A 17,657-nucleotide genomic window follows, 5' to 3' on the forward strand; every position below is an offset into this window, starting at 1 on the left:
ACATCAGGTTTTAAAGTTATTGGTCTGAAAATTTTTGACCAGAAACGTCAATATTGCGTTCAAATACCGATTTTGTCGCTACAATTTTCAAATTTAGATTAGCTTCAGAGAGCAGAGTGTTTCAGATTTGTGCATTGCTTTCACAGATTCAACACTATTTAGTTGCATATGTATGCATACTAGACACTAGAGTGCAAAAAATGCCTCTTAAACCTTGTCTGAGGTACTAAATACTTGAGCTAGCACAATACTGAAGTGTCAGGTTTTTAAGCTCCCTGTATTATATTACAAAAACACAAGAAAAACGTTCAGCATGATACCAAAGATAGTGTTTAAAATGTTGCAATGACACTTAGACATTGCTGCATTAAAATCGCTGGGCATAGGTGTACACTGTACATGTTGGATCATCGCGATGCAGCATCCAACAGTAATGACCCATCATCCTTTCGTTCCAGAACCCTTGATAGTGTGCTTTCATGCTTTGGATATCTTGGTGAAACCTTTCACCTTGTTCATCACTTACTGCACCAAGGTTCTCAGGGAAAAAGTCCAGGTGGGAATGAAGAAAATGAATCTTGAGGGACATGCGGCAGCCCATGTCATTGTAAGTTGAGAGCAACCTTTCAAGACCTTTTCTGAAAGAAGCAGCCTTGAAATTTCCCAAAAAGTTAAAGCATAACCATTTAAAGGATTGCCATGCTCGACATTCTGATGAAGTGAGTGATTTTTCAAAGTCACCATCTTTTAAAACTTCTCGAATCTGTGGACCAACAAATATTCCTTCTTTAAGCTATGCATGACTTAGTTTTGGAAATTTCTTACAGAGGTACAGAAAACCGTTTGAATTTGATTTGCCCATTGCTTTCACAAAATTCTTCATCAAGCCGAGTTTGATATGTAACGGCGGCAAAAGAATTTTGTCAGGATTAACTAGCGGGACATTTTGGACACTTTCTCATCCAGGATTGTAGGAGCTTCTTGTTGGCCAATCCTTTTTCTGGTAGTGCTCAGTAGTAGCGCGACTATCCCACAGACACAAGAAACAACAGTACTTTGTAAATCCCCCTTGCATCCCCATTAAGATTCCAATCATTTTCAGGTCTCCACAAATACTCCACTCATAATCCCTGTAATTAATAGCATTGAGAAGAATTTCGATGTTTTCATAAGATTCCTTTAGGTGCACCGAGTGTGCTATGGGAATGGATGGCTTTTCATTTCCGTTATGTAAAAGAACAGCTTTCAGGCATCTTTTCGAGAAATCAATGAAAACTCGCCACTCATGAGGATTGTGAACTTCTCCCAATTTGTGAAAAAGTTCTTCAATATGTTCTCATGACAAAAGCACAGGGGCCATCAACTTTAAACAAAGCAGCGAGGTCTTTGTTTTGTTTTCCGTAACGGCTCACTGCAACACCTTCCTCAACCAGATTTCGCTCTTTTTATCTTGACGCAAGGATTTCTGACTTTTGCTTTGAAAGGCCAAGGTCTCTAATCAAATCATTGAGGTGCTCCTGGGAAAATAACTGTGGCCTGCCTTTTTCTTCTTCTTGATACTCAGAACTTGTTGATGAGAGTTCGCTTAATGAAGCGACGTCATCACCATCATTTTCAATGGAATCTAGGCCTCCCTGTGGAGGTAAAGGTGGCGACATGGTTTCATCATGAGGAATCGGCCGGCGAGCAGATTCCAAGTTTGGATAAGTTATTTTGTCCCTTTGCTTGATTATGACGTATCATTGTTTTATTGTTTATATCATTGTTTTATTATGACGTCACACTTAATTTGCGAATAAAAAAACTGCTTTACTTGCCTGTAAATGTGGCATGTCTTCAAAATTTTAAAATTGGAATATCTAGAAAACATGATGTGCTAGAAAAAAAGTAAAGACATTTTTGAAATCAGCGCACAAAATGCTTCTAGAATCAAACAATCACGAGCTCGATTAAAATTTGCTGTTGACCAGTGTAATGATCGACGATGCCTGAAAATCCTAGACAATGCCTGGAAATTACCGACAATGCCTGAAAGTAGCTACTCTACAATGCCTGACAACCCCTGAAAATGCTCGACAACCCCTGAAAATGTTCGATAATCCCTGAAAATGTTCGACAATGCCTAAAAATGTTCCATAATGACTACCAAACCTGTCAAACACTGATATTGATCGACAATGCCTGGAAATTCCCAACAAAGCCTGAAAGTAGCTACTCTACAATGCCTGACAACCCCTGAAAATGCTCGACAACCCCTGAAAATGTTTGGCAATGCCTGAAAATGTTCTATAATGCCTAACAAACCCGTCAACCACTGATAATGATGGACAATGCCTGGAAATCCTAGACAATGCCTGAAAGTAGCTACGGTACTCCACAATGCCTGACAACCCCTGAAAATGCTTGAAAATTTCCGACAATGCCTAACAACAAGCCTGTCAACCATTGATAAGTAGGTAAAGACCATTTTTGGAGCTGTAGTTCCAGGACAAGCTGAAGTTTTATTCAATTAATCTACTGAGTGTTACCAAAATGAAAGTTACTGCTGGCTACCGAAAGCTGTGCTATAGCATTTGGTAGCCTAGTTATGGTGTGTACCAAACATTAAAATTGTCTTGGCTTGGCGGTTGGATCCGTGATGCTAATGAAGCTGTCTCAGCAGGGGGGAGGGTGCTCCCTGCCCTCAAATTTTCTCTAGATGGGGGGCAATGGTGCCCTTTTAAGGTCATAAATTTTGCAATATAGGCTAACAACTTCTGCTATTCGCTTTTAGCCAAATTATAGGGCCTATAGCCTACAGTACGCCCACACAAATTATTCCGTGGACACATTTTATACTTTGCAGCAGATTGTGATGCTATGAATGTGAAATTTACCTTTCGTTTCTTGTTCAAGCTATTGCAATTATTCATCTGTCTCACATTTCGACTTTCATGGCTAATAGCGGGAAAACGAACGAGTTGCCCAATATTATCGCTACCGTATATCTCACCTTAAAATCGTTCCGGCGCCCCTCTATCTCAGGTTTGTAAACTGCCTACAACAAGCTTTAATGAGTCACTGGAAATAAGCTTAAATGATAGTTCCAACGATCATGAAACAGAAGTTACATAACCTACGTGAAGAAAGATTATTGTCTTGATTTTTCATAGTAGGCTATTCTGTGAAAATTTGAAATATACGCCAAACAAAATCTTCCAAAGAAGCTCAAAAGCCACCACTCGCCAAGCCCAAACCGTACAATAATAGCCTACCATAGGTACGCTAGCCAAGCTGGCAACCTTGATTGTTGATTGTGTCCATAAAGTCAGTCGAGCGTGACGATAATTCCACGATTGCTGAGTTGCATATCTATATGTAAGATATCTATGGTTTAACCATTGATCCGAAAAATATTTTTAAAGATACCAGCATTTAATAAACGCTAATTTAAAGAACATATCTCTTTTATTTACAAGCAAAAGTTGAGGTTGATAGCTTTTTCACAAAGCGAGCAACCGGACTTCAAACACAACAAATAGCGCCCGATGATTCGTTGAGCCTGGCTTACCTTTATTTGGGTAGATGATAGCTTGATAGTAGACAATAGATAGAAGACATAATGATCGCAGACTGGCGGAGACTTGTATACTTGCTTCGATTCAGAAATGCAACGAGTTTGATATCCGTTGAAATCTCAACCCCAGAAACAACGAAACAAGATATTTACCCTATTTTTAAATCATTCTGCTCGCGTTTCCTTCATCTGCCGCATCAGAAGATTGACACCCCTGGAAAGGAAATTTAATTCTGAACATGATTCAAAAAGAAAATTCCGAAAATTATTTCGGGAAAGTATATTTATAGATCCTTATAATTGAAGGCGTGTCAAAACGTCAAAATCTTTATTTATATTTAAATAGGTGAGATATTTATTCCATTTTTAAATCATTCTGCTCGCGTTTCCTTTGTCTCCCGCATTGCGAAATTGACACCCCTGGAAAGGAAATTTAATTTTGAACACCATTCCAAAAGAAAATTCCAAAATTATTTCGGAAAAGTATTTTGATTGACGTTTTTGTGATGCTTACTTTTCTTTCCAATTCACATATAGCAGTCATAATTTACGATTTTATGTTTTACTTTTCGTAGCCTATTGCACTTGCTTTATCTTTGACAAATCGAGTTTTTTATTTAAATTTCTGTGTTCACTGTTCGTTTGCCTATGGAAAAAAAACATAACATCTGCTTTGATGTGGTAACGAGAAGTGATTTTATCAGCTTCCGAGTGTTGCTGCTTTTATCGCATTGTTTACCGCGCAATTTTTTTACGGATCATTTTTTAGTCGGATCGCCCAGAGTTATTCTGCCAGAATAAGGGTGGTATTGACTTGTTAAAGATAAAGCAAGTGCAATTGCCAAAAGTAAAACATGAAATCGTGAATTATGACTGCTGTATGTGATTTGGCAAGAAAAGTAAGCATCATAAAAATGTCTATAAGAATACTTTCCAGAAATATTTCTCGGAATTTTCTATTTGAATCCTGTTCAGAATTAAATTTCCTTTCCATGGGTGTCAATCTCATGATGCGTCAGACCATAAGGTCAGACAAAGGAAACACGAGCCGAATGATTTAAAAATGGGGTAGCCTAAATATTTTACGTATTTAAAAATAAATAGAGATTTTAACGTTTATAGACGCCTTCAGGCCGTTGGGTGACCGTTTCTGGCACCAAGTCATCCGTGTACCTCCTCGTGTCGCGGCTGGAAGCAGTGTGGCTGACTAAACACAGAGGCGCTGAAGAAAGGTTCTGGCCTACCTACTTCAGCACTATGGCACCGGTGGACGAGTGGTTAGCGCGTTGGGCTCGCGGTCGAGTTGGGCTCGCTGCGTTGGGCTCGCAGTCGAGAGCCTGCATGTTCGACTCCAGCCACCCGCACTTGCTGTTGTTTCTCTGGGCAAGAAACTTTACGATAATTGCCTCTACCCAGTGATCGATTTCGAGTAATGAGTAGTACCAAATTTAAGTCATAAGTAAAGTAGACAACCGGAAACAGACATTGCAATCGGCTGCAGCGTAGGTCAGGTGTACGTCGGAAGGCGCACACCGATGCATAGTGCTCAAGTCAGCTTTCCCGCAATGCAGGATAAAGATATGAAAAACAAACAAACAAACAAAATGCAAAAGTTTAACAAAAATACGAGAAACGGCGTAAATGGGTCTCCGAGTTCTTGAAGCCAGAGCTCCTCGCCCGGTACTCGGAGTCATCAATTACAGGGCTCCTTCGATTGTCATTCAACGACCGTAATTTATGCAAAAGCATTCCGACAACGAACGTAAAGAATTGCCATATGGAATGTACGAACACTTTACAAACAAGAAAAACTGGACAATACGTATTATGTTAGAAATAGACAGAATGAGAATGAACTGCTTGGGTCTTTGCGAAGTAAGATCGACAAAGACTGGTCAATTTATGAAAGTTTTGTCCAGGGATTTCATCAAACAATTATATATTCTGGAGGTAATGAACATCAAAGAAGTGTTGCTGTGATTATAGACAAACAACATTCTAAATCAATATTGAGTAGTGTAGTTGGCCTAAATCTGATCGTTTGCATCTCGTAAAACTGAAAGGTAGCAGTGGCGTACCGTGACCACTTTGACAGGGTGTTCAGTGACGGCAAAGCAACAGCGGGGGGTCTGGGGGGCCTTCCCCAGAAATTTTTAAAATTAACATTGAATTTGGTGCGTTCTGAGAGCATTTTAAGCACAAATTCTGAACATGAACAGAACTGACAAAAATAATGTTGTCGGAATGGAGAAGAATACAAAATAGATATTTATTTGACAGTGCCTATTGAATGAAAGACTTAATAATATCAAACATTAAGTTGCGATTGGGCCCATCATGGGCATTCTTTTTTTAAACTACAAAAAACAAATATTGCAGTGTGAATGAATATTTCAGTTTATTTCAATGTTTCAATTTCAGTGTTAGAATCAAACGTACCGTAACAATCCATCTCTCAACCGGCAGTTATCCGCCTGTGGCACATCGTTCCTTTTGTTGTGCTAATTGTTTAGGCTACCACTTGCCTGCAGTTTGCACCTTACGTGATCTGCTTCCACAGTAACATTTAACATAATACATTTAAACTGAACATAGAAGAACAAAAACGAGTTCCAACATACAAAAAATTACAGTCCTGTCTTGATTCTTTTTTTTTTAAATTTGGGTTCATATAAATAAGTTTCTTTGCTTGAGAAAACTAGAGAATCAAGCCTGGGCTACAATCGAAAATCTTTTAGATCTTGGTTGAGGTGCAAAATGAAGGTTGGGCCAACAACCGTGGTTAAAAAAATTACGTGCGCAAAATGCTGTCTTGCAAATTTACTTAATTTTTCTTTTTTTACCAATTCGCCTGACTGGGGAGATCTAAGATAACTATGAAGAAAAAAAGATTGCCGATTTCACTACTGTTATAGCTTGTTTGCCTATAGTTTGCCTAAATCCTCACTTTTTTGAATTATGTTTTCTTTTCTAGTTTTTACTGATTTCCTTCATCTTGGTATCAAAGTGACCACAAACAAATTTTCCACTGAACTTTCCTCAAAATGGGATGTCTCCAGGCCTAATTTTCTCGTTGAGTTTAATTGTTACATACACACCTGGAGAAAAAATAACTTAGTGCTGATTCTAAAAAGCGTAGAAAAAATGTAAAAGTCGAGAGCTGATTTTAAAGCTGAAATAACATTTTCCCCCTTTTTCATCACACCCAACGCACCTGTATTTCGTTTTTGTTGAATTACACATTTTTAATTATTATTCTGAAACTCTAAAAATAAGCGCCTAACTGTCTTCTGACTTTTGTAAAATATTTTAATGTTGCCAAATCATCATCATGATCATGAATAAAAAATGTTGAATAAAAGGCCTGGCTGAAAATAAAAATGCAATTGGAGTAAGATGGTGTTATCAACTGTCACACCTCCAGTTGCTTTAGGTATGTGGAGCCGACTGATTCTTTCAACTAATTCATCTGTTTTAAACTGTTTGGTTTGGTGGCCATGCTTAACTTTACTTTCATCGACGTATGCTTTAAATTTACATTGCATGCTAGTTTTAAACTTTTGTGGTTTTGCTGCCGTTTCCTTTTGTTGGTTTTTTCCCGTAAACTATTAGTATTCATTCAATTCAATTTTATTTTTCTTTGTCAGAATGCAAAAGAAATGATATTGTGAAAAAGAAATACAGTAACAACACCAACAAAAGGAAAAGGTGGCAAAACCATAATGGTTTAAGACGTGCATAAAAGGATCTAATATTGTGGTAGCCTATATACATCGATAAATATAGTTAAGCACGTCCACCAAACCTGATACATTAAAACAAGTAGATGAATTAGTAAAGAATCAGTCGCCTCCTCGTTCCTGAAACAACTGGAGCGCCAATTCTTAAAGCAATGAGAACACGACTGAACTGAACCCAACAACATCACAAAAACAAACTAATGCACACACACATATTGTAATAACTTAAGGGACTATCATAACAAGGACTATTTACAAGTTTTATACAGAAATAAAGTGTTTGCAGCAACGATGTTAAGTAGCCTATAAATTGCAGAACAAATACACAATATGGCAGCTCATTATCAAGATAAAATAGTTAAAAAAGCTTTGTTTTTTAAATTAATTTCCTGCACATGTAAGAGCTTAAGATGTATGATGATATAAAAGCGTGTTTTTCGTATTGCCAATAAGAGTTGAATCATCTTTTATAGCATCAGTGAGGGATGGAGTGTTTTGGTATCGCTAATGAGAGGTGGAGATTCTTTAGTAGTGCCGATGAAGGATGTAGTGTCTTAGTTGTTTCAAGCATCTTTTCCAAACCAATCTAAACATTAATCTTACGAAAAGTCAAGCGATCCTCTGAACAAACATAATAGCTTATACTAATCAGGGGGTAGTTAGATGCAAGCTTGTAGTAGGCTAACTTAGTAATATATTCTTATCTGGCAAATATTAAATTATACAATACAGTATAGTAGCTTAAATTCATGGAAGAGTAAAGATAGTAATCATCATCCTTATCTATTTGGGTGTAATATATGATAAGATATACGTATAGTAAGATATGTTATGTATAATATAGTAATATAATAATGTAGGATAAATTTACAAAAGTGGCATTTGGAAAAGCATGCTATATAGGTACCAGGATTTGGTGTAACAATCAATAATACAGTCAGATAATTAAAGAGTTACAGCATAGGTTGTTAGAGGTTGATTTTCAGAACGCAAGTGCTTTTTCAGGTTACTGCAAAATATTGAAAAGGTTTCAATTTCAGTGATAGTTTTCGGGAGATTGTTCCACACTTCAACTCTACTAAACTGGATGGAATGTTGAGTCAGTCTTTTGAAGAAGTAGGGGAGGAAAAAGTTATAAGTAACTTTATCATTGCTATTTTTTTTTCGACAAAGAAAAATAAATTAAATTGAATTGAATGTGCACTGAATTTGTAAACTTTCTGATGATGATGTATATGTATGTATATGTATAAATAATAAGAATTACTGGCATCTGGCATCAGTGTGTAGACCAGTGGTTCCCAACCTTTTTGTTGTCATGGACCCCTTTAGACAAATTATTAATTCTGCAGACCCCTACCTCAATTTTGCCTAAAACTTAATTAATATACTATTGACTATTGTAATAATTATGCTACTCAACTACTGTAGCCTACTGTGTCATATTGCATTGCCGCTATGACTCCTGCGGCAAATATCAGGTTAAACTGTTGCTCAAATAAGGAAATGAATGAATTGTTCCAAGAAATGTCAGCTGTTTTTGAATATTAAAGGTAAAGGTGAGTCCCATACTTGAATCCAAGCATCGGGGGATGAGAAGATAAGGTTCGCATTATACTAAGCTATCGGCAATATCTTTATACTAAGCTATCGGCACAAGTCTTGAAAGATTGGATGCCTGTCATCGAAGACATTTACGTGTCATAACTGGTCATACTTGGCCAAAGTATCCAACTTATCTCGAACAAAAACCTCTACAGAATATGCAACAGTGAACCATTATCTTGCAAGATCTCCACCATGAGATTGAACATGTTTGGACATATTCTGAGACTTCACGAGGACTCACCTCCCCAGAAAGCCCTTGAATTTGCGATAATTGGCAGCAAAAAGTACCAAGGCCGAACCGGACGTCACCATACCAATTTATTACAATTGCTGAGATCTGACATCAGAAAAGCTGGCCTGGGATCCCTGCTCAGCAAATCACATCATCTGCTCCAAAATCACTCTACGTAACATTTGCCAACTGTCTTCTGTAGCTCATTGTACCAGCTACACTACAAAACTTTTTACGATTTTAAAAAGAACCACATGTTTAAAGCACTACAAACTACCGCCCTGGTAGTGTCATGAGAATAAGGCAATCGCTGCGAGCCTTCATATCCCCTTCTCTAGATATCCCTCCTTTTTGTTATTGGCAGAGGCTGTATTTGCAGAGGCTGTATTTGCAGTACCATATATTGTGAGTATAGGCTAGCCTTTGAGGTTGTATGCACATGTTCTTCCATACATGACGTTTAATCTCAATATGTGCTCAGGTGTGCTGGTCGAGCCATAGGCGCCAACTTTTCAAAAAACCTTGGGGGCCGAGAAAGGTCATGACGTCATAACCATAACGCCATTTTACTCAATTAAAATAGTCTTTGATTAAGGTTAGTGTCTTGTTTATATTGACACCTAGGTCGCAAACCAAATTTATTAGAGCCGCTGCTTGAAACAATTAGTTTTACGCATGCAGTACCGGTACGCCTAGTCGTAAAAATTTTGATATTGGTAGCTCATAACTGGAACAGTTAGAAAACAAGCCGCTTCATATCCTTTTTGTGCGAGTGAATAACAATGATCAAGACAATGAAGTTATCGAAATAAAACGCAAAAAATCATGATCTCAAGCAGACTGAAAACCCGCCATCAGTTTTATTAACCTCATTTCGCTCGTTTTTCTAATTACTTACCTTTAAAGCGCTAATAACGGCGAAGTGTTTTCTCTTCTGTTTTTTATAGTGTAGCTTATACACGGAACAAGCTGTTGTCTGAAAAAATGTCTAGCTTCAAACAAGGCGGGTAGGCATGTACTGAGCTCGTGCTTCATCACTTCTTGCATGAAGAGATCACCTGTTTGATCTTGGAAACAAGGCTATGACCGTCATGTTTGGCAACGATGACAGTAGTAACCTAAAAACACAGCACTGCAATACATTGGTCATGAAAATTACAACATCCAAGTCCAAGTGAGCGTTTGCCACCTACATAATTCTCTACCAAATTCCACTGCCTCAGAGTTTACTACCAGATTATGGTCTGGATGGGTAGGCTACTGATGATGGTATGAATGCTCTAGAGTAGACTGGGGATGGAAAGTATACAATAATCAGATGGTTCCAATCATGACGGACATGAAAGCTGCCCCGGACAACCTACTGAAAATGATACACTGCAATTGCGAATTGTGTCCACCTCACTGTAATTGCCGGAGAAATAGGCTACCCTGCCATGCTGGATGTGGACCATGCCAAACTGGTTCATGTGTCATCCCATACAGCAATCACATAATTACGGACGATGACATTGAGAGTGACAGCGATGAGCTTTAGTAATACTTGATCCATGTGCTTTCTTTACGCTGATTATGTCAAGAGTCTACTGTACATGACCACATCGTATGAACTCTTCATGCCTGCTTAGTTTACCCAAATATATATAGAAATTTAATGGGTTTTTTAATAAACAATACATTGTTATTGTTCATTTTTAATTGTTTTGCCAACCATCTTGGATTGCCATATTGAATTTATAGGTTATCAGATAATTCAACAATTCTGAGAATGGTCTCATTGACTTCACAGGGTATAAAAACTTAGATATAGACACCAAAACTACATGTTTTGGTCATATAATGACTGAGTTATGGTTAATTTACTAGTATTTTAATGGTTTGACAGCCATCTTGGACTGCCATATTGAATTTATAGGTAATCAGATAATTCAACAATTCTGAGAATGGTCTCATTGACTTCACAGAGTATAAAAACCTAGATATAGACACCAAAACTACATATTTTGGTCATATGATGACCGAGTTATGGTCAATTTACCGTTATTTTAATGGTTTGGCGGCCATCTTGGAAGCCATCTTGAAAATAACCACTTTCCGAAAGATTTTGAATATGTTAACACTGACACCCAATACTAATCAAATCAGTTGAAAAACCGTTTGTAGCAATTTTTTTGGTGTAAGGGTACCATTCGAGGGTTAAATAACAGAACGAGCCAAGTCACCCAAAAGTAGTTTTGAGAAAATGGCATTTTAAAATTTTAAATTTAAAATGAGATATGAATTTTGAATTTTGCTGTCTGGGGATATTCAACTCTCACTGATTAATGTTATCTCGCAACAGCTAAACGATCATTTTTGGGGTACTTGCGTTATTCTTTACAAGTGACAACGTTCAAGAGAAATTGCACTGGAATCGTAATACAGTAATACAGTTTTTAGTAATTCAAAATGAGCAGTCAGTTCTGAGAAACCTGTTCAGGCTAGAACTTAGCTCTTTCTGTCAGTAAAAATACGGGGCTTGAGAAACACTTTCCAGTATCTAACCACAAAAAATGTAAAAATGGACTTAGCTCGTTCTGTTATTTAGCCCTCGAATTATGTCTTAAATTCCCCTACCTAGGCTATTGAACAAGTACCGGTACCGTAACACATTAAATTATAAATAAACTAATGAACTATGAAATTGCAGCAAAAAACAAAACTAGCCCAGCAACTCGCAACTGTTGAACTTTTCCCCGATTCTGAATCAAAACTAGACTAATTCCACAGAAAAATTTTAACCTATTTACTAACAAAATGTTAGTCAATAAACACCAAACTAGCCATTATCAGTGGTTAAGTCTGCCCTGTTACTGCGCCGTTGGTTTGGCTTTTGGTGTGTGCGCAACTGCGCATGAACAACCCATTTCAGGACTGCTCTCTTTTCAGTGGTTTCTAGTGGATGGAATAATGCCTCAATAACAATATTTCAACTATCAGAAACTTCACTGCCAATCTCGGTAACCGGCCATTTTATCAAAAGCCTCTACAGTCTACATGTATGCGAAACTGCCCGGGATAACCTATCAAAGGCTTTGTCAGTGCAAGGATAAAGATACAAAACCAATCCAAAATTTACATAGTTCTGTTAAATGACAAAGCGGACAAATGAACTCACAATATTCCAACTAACTGAGTCAACCACATGGAAATAAGTCTAGAATACATTCAGCTATTGGTTATAATAGCCTACTAATAACTATATAAAGCTTTAATTGAGTTCATTAGTTAAACTACCATTCAACGTTTTATAGGCAGAGAAAACTTTTTCTCGAACCGTAGAAAATTTCATTGTCAGATCACCGCTTCAATGCGTGATGGAAATCTACAGATAAATCTGCATCAGGCATTGCAGTGCATTGTATTGAGTTTAAATTTAACCGTTGTTATTGCGTTCATAAACGTAGTTGCACTGATGAGAATTTAATATTCGAAAACGCGTTCTGCAACACTGTTTTTTGCACTCTGCAATGCCTGATGCAGATTTATCTGTAGATTTCCATCACGCATTGAAGCGGTGATCTGACAATGAAATTTTCTACGGTTCGAGAAAAAGTTTTCTCTGCCTATAAAACGTTGAATGGTAGTTTAACTAATGATTTCTGAAAGTTCCTTGGTTTCATGTTATTTAATTGAGTTAGTACACACAATGAAAAGTAAAAATCATGCAAAATTTTCATTCTCCTCATCCGCAACACTTTGTCATCCTTCCATGAAAAGCACTGCTTCGGAGTTTTAAACGTTGATTCATTAAAAAAAAAAACTTTTTAAATTTTAATTCACTTGGGACTATTTTAAAGGGCAACTACTTAAAAATTCAAAAGTAAGCAAATAAGTACCACCCCAATGTGTACCAGTTTCATCTGTTTTATTTTGTTCAGTATTTTTTTAGTAATGATCTGTTTTGTTTTTAAGAGTTGAGTGTTAATTCTTACCAACATCAGTAGACTGCAGTGTATGACTATTTTTAATGTTACAATGCTTGAAGTTATAATTTTATTCCTATGCAGGCCTCGAAATTCATGGCGGGCATGTCCGGCTATCCGCCGTCACAGCATGTGATGTTCGCGGGAAGTACCATCTAGATCGGTCATATTTGTCCTCCGAAAAATAACACAGAAACTAGCGATACAAATTGTCATTGTATAATGCATAGTACGAACAATTGTTGCAAGAATATAATTTCCCACACATTCTAGCACGCATGTAGAAAATGTTAATAGTGCATTCCTTAGCTTCCATTCAAGCAGGAAAACTTTTGATTTTTACGCTGCTTCAACAATGAATGACGTTGGATCAGCTAACAAAGGTGAATCGATGGAAGCATGGTACTTCTACACTGATCACGCGCAACTTAGTTCAAGTCCTACGGCACAATGTCTGGCTTTGATCTCCGAGTAATATTGATAAGGCAAGGTTGGTTACAAAATTAGATTATATGAGTTAGCTATTACAGTAAGATGCAGCAATATGTTAAGTTTTGGTATTACAGTAAGAAAGAAAAGGCCCAGGGAATATTCTGAAAGTGAGTATGAGGGCGATGCACCTACTTGCTCTTCATCACTTTCACTCACATGACACGCAAAATTAAACCTAAAGAAATGAGCTTAGTGAAGCTTTCCACAGCAGAAAATAGTAGCGTTACCGAGGAGGTTTTCCGACCCGATCTCGCCCAGAGCATTGTGACGCAAGAAGCCACACAACCTCGTTTGGTGGAAGTAAATCAGTTATGCGCCTTATTAAGCAGCTATACCGCGCTTTGACTCTTCAAGTGCACGTCGTTGCTCTGATGAAAGCCTTTCAGAGTGACTTTGCTGAAATTTTAAAAAGTAGAAATTTAAATTTTTAAACCGTAGCTATAGTTTTCAAATGGCAAAGAATTATCAAAATAAAGTGATTAAGCATGACGATCGATGACAGATAGCTGCTCAGACCGGACACGTTTGTCCGCCGTCAACAAAAACGAATTTCGAGGCCAGCTATGTTATTGTTATTTATTTATTATATTACATAATTATGTTATACCAGCTCCTTTGACTTGCAGAATGATTTGATTACATGTTATTCAGTTTGACTTCGGATCCAAATAAGGAGTGCAAAAAAAGGAGAAACTTGAATAAACACGTGTGATGGAAGTGGCAATGTTTTCTAGTGTGTCAGGAACAAATGTAGCATTGGCATTCTTATTTATAAAGTTTGTTGGTAAGAAATTTTACCTTGTTTTTTAATTAGTTCTTGTTTGTTTTTAAACAAAAACTTATCATAATTTATAGCTTGACTGTGATGTACCTGGGGTACATATACTACATATATTACATAGGCATCAATTTTTTCTTAGAAGAGAGGAAATCTGGGTGGGCGAGAGCAATAGTTAGTCTTTCTCACAAAGACTGCGGTTAGCGTCGCTGCAGCAAATAAGCTTGTTTCAGTACGTCTTTAGTTTGTATCGGTTATTTTATTGTCATGTTCATTATGATGTCATATTCATATTCCCTTACGCTGACCCTGAACTGAAGTTTGATTGTGACGTAATGAAAGTGGGACCATTCGGAGAAAAAATCAAATGTGGCTTGCTCTCACCAGGAATTGCCAGCATGTGGCAGTTGCCATAGCAACAACAATGCAGCTTGAGTACCGCATTTTTTTCAACGCAGCGTTGTTGCGGAATTGTTTTGTTCTGTCGTATACCTAGCGAGAGAAATAGCGTAAAACAAGAAGTTGCGCTGCAGTTGGTTGAATAATTCAGCGTTTAATAAAAACAGAAATAATTGTAACGAACACTTTATAAGTGTCATGAAAACAGTGTGGGCGAAACATATTTTTCCCTACCCTCGTTTCACGGCAGGGTGCCCACCCGGTCCACCCTATTTCGATGTCTATAGCTACATACAATGCTCTTCATATAAACACAAACATAGACATCGAGTACGAGGGCAACGCTCCCTTGAGACAAAGACATATGTTTTGCCTCATAAGTTTTTATAAATAGTATTTTTTTAAAGTATTGTTAAAATTGGCTGTTTTGCGCTATTTACACGAGTGCACAAGCTCCCTTTGTTCAACTTTCAAAAAGTCGGCTGTGCTAAATGTCATGTAGCAAACGTTGTGAGCCAGATCGTGCTTAGGCAAGTTTTGCTTGTCTGTTTAACGTTGAGCCACAAGTTTGTTTGAAATGTGATGACTTTTGGTAATAATTATGTAGTCTAACATTCTAGCAAACTTGAGTTGCAACTGTGGTCACGTAATTTTTATGCTTCACAATAACTCTTTGATTAATTGTTCTGAAAGTGTTTACACAAATAGAATCGCTTAAGAGCAATGTAGTGCATTTAAATGTCTGAACTGAAGTGAAATTACAGGCTACAACTCAGGGCTGCGATTTTTTCTTTCTTGTCGAACGACCAAAAATTCTGTGTTTGGTTGTCGAATAGTAATATGACGTCACAAGAGTCAGATAAAGCGTTTGGCCGCGAATTACCGCACAAGTTGTGTGAGTATACGTCAGAGTTACTTACTTTGTTTTTAATCGCACGCTGGTTGAGTGATTGCAAAGAGTATCAAGCGCTAAGTTTTGTACTTACCGGACGACAACGTGTATGTTATTTGTTTTACTCCAGAGTGATCTGGCACTAGCAAGTTGTTCCCTTGAATCCAGATCAATGTTTGCATAGCTAAGGGAGACTTTCAGCTGATCTTTGTATTTCATTTTTGGTCTTCCGAGGGGGTCTTTTCCTTGTCTCGAGTCCACCATAAAGAATTATTTGAGAAAGCCTCGTTGAGTCCATTCGCATGACATGTCCTTTCCAGCAAAGAAGGTGTTGCAATATGGTGGTTTCTAAACTGGGCAACCTGGCGCAATCAAGGATTGCATCGTTGGTGAGACAACCTTCCCAACGAGTGCCTAGAATTTGCCTTCGTTTCCTCTGTTGGAAATTTTCAAGACTTTTGATGTCACGGCGGTATAATGTCCAGGTTTCACAAGCATAGAGAAGAGTGGATAGAACGATACCCAGACATTTTGCTGAAAGAACTAAATGCCGATTGGACAATTTGCCGAAATTATACAAATGTATTAGGCTATATGTAATTATCATAACCTAATAACACATAAATATCATTCACAAACAGATTTCACTTACAAATTATGTGCGACAGCGCGTAAGTATCCGACAGAAGTGTTATATGTATTAATATGCTCCACATGTGTTTTTGTCTTATCGTTCACAACCTTATATTTTTTATTTGGTGGCGCAATTAAACGCCAGCTGATAACTACCAACCGATTTTTGCGCCCCTATCAATGGGGCTCGAGCCATGCCTGCCATACCCTAGGTACGCCACTGCTGCTTGCATATTAATGAGACTTGGTGCCGCTTCAAAGTAATTGTTAGGCAAACAACAGTAGCAAAGTAATTACTATTTCAAATCCACTGTTTGCATAGTAACGAAACTTGTCACTTCTAAGTAATTTTTTTCCAGATTGTTTCAGCAATTTGTTCATTCGGCAAAAGGCCCTTTGGCATAATGGGTTTCGTCAAAATATCCGTGTACGGGATAAAACAACTGCCCGGAAGACCATAATTTTTGAGCGGATAGATATAGCATGGTTGTTGAAAACGCGGTGATTAAGTCTTCCATAGGCACAATGTGCTGCTTTTATACGATTTTCAATATCTTTTGCACATGTTGGATTGTTGGTGCTGTTGAAAGTATGCTACCAAGGTGGGAGAAGTAGTCCACTTCACCTAGAGATCTTTCTGTTAAATTGATCTCTGGGGAGGTGTGATCAGGTGGCGTTCGATTGAGTATCCTAGTTTTATCAAAGCTAACTTCCATTCCAAAATGCTCATAAGAGTTGTATACTGCCAGCGTAACCTACTGAGAGATTTTTTCCTTAGGTTTCTCTGTCTTAAGTCTCGCTTAGTACGTAAATGGTTATTGGTTATGCATGTACCCACACGCAAACAGATTTAGGAGCGAAATGTGTGAGTTTCCTAATATTTGTTAGTAAAAGTAGCCTAGGTTATTTCATCTATAAAAGAAACTCATTGTGTCGAATAGCACGAAGCATGTGTGGTGAAATGTTTGATGCCAGGCAGTAGCCTAGAACTTTGATCAAAGTATTTCCTCGCAATGTTTAAAATGGCGGCACAGACGCCTTGGGAATTTCTCGCGTGAAGCGTCACTTTTAGGCCTTGCCTTGAAGTAGGCTTTCTGGCGGAAGAAAATTTACGTAAGTTGGCACTCTTAAGATTGCATAACCTGATGCTCCCCCCCCCCCCCCGATTGTTCCTCGACCTGACTTGACATCCTCTCTCAGTTTTTTTTCTGTAAAGTACCGCATTGTCAAATAGTGACGGCGCGTGTCGAGTGGCATTGTCGCCAAAAAAGGCAAAAATCGCAGCCTTGCTACTATCACGAAGTGTGAATCTTATCGGTTTGTCTTTAGCGAAGTCTGGACAACAGTCTTTCTGGTTGACTG

General features: G+C 37.8%; 1 protein-coding gene across 1 annotated transcript in view; it reads left to right on the plus strand.

Moving 5' to 3' along the window:
• The first annotated feature begins 8,299 nt into the window (after positions 1-8,299).
• The window catches only part of LOC145780878 (uncharacterized), a 127,856-nt gene continuing 118,498 nt past the window's right edge, over positions 8,300-17,657 (plus strand). The window contains exons 1-2 of the mRNA XM_082592530.1: positions 8,300-8,412; positions 14,245-14,377. Coding sequence (XP_082448656.1) covers positions 14,305-14,377 — 73 coding nt within the window. The 5' untranslated portion in view covers positions 8,300-8,412; positions 14,245-14,304. The remainder of the gene's footprint in view (positions 8,413-14,244; positions 14,378-17,657) is intronic.

Source organism: Aplidium turbinatum, chromosome 12, assembly GCF_918807975.1.
Source record: "Aplidium turbinatum chromosome 12, kaAplTurb1.1, whole genome shotgun sequence".
Taxonomy (NCBI): Eukaryota; Metazoa; Chordata; class Ascidiacea; order Aplousobranchia; family Polyclinidae; genus Aplidium; species Aplidium turbinatum.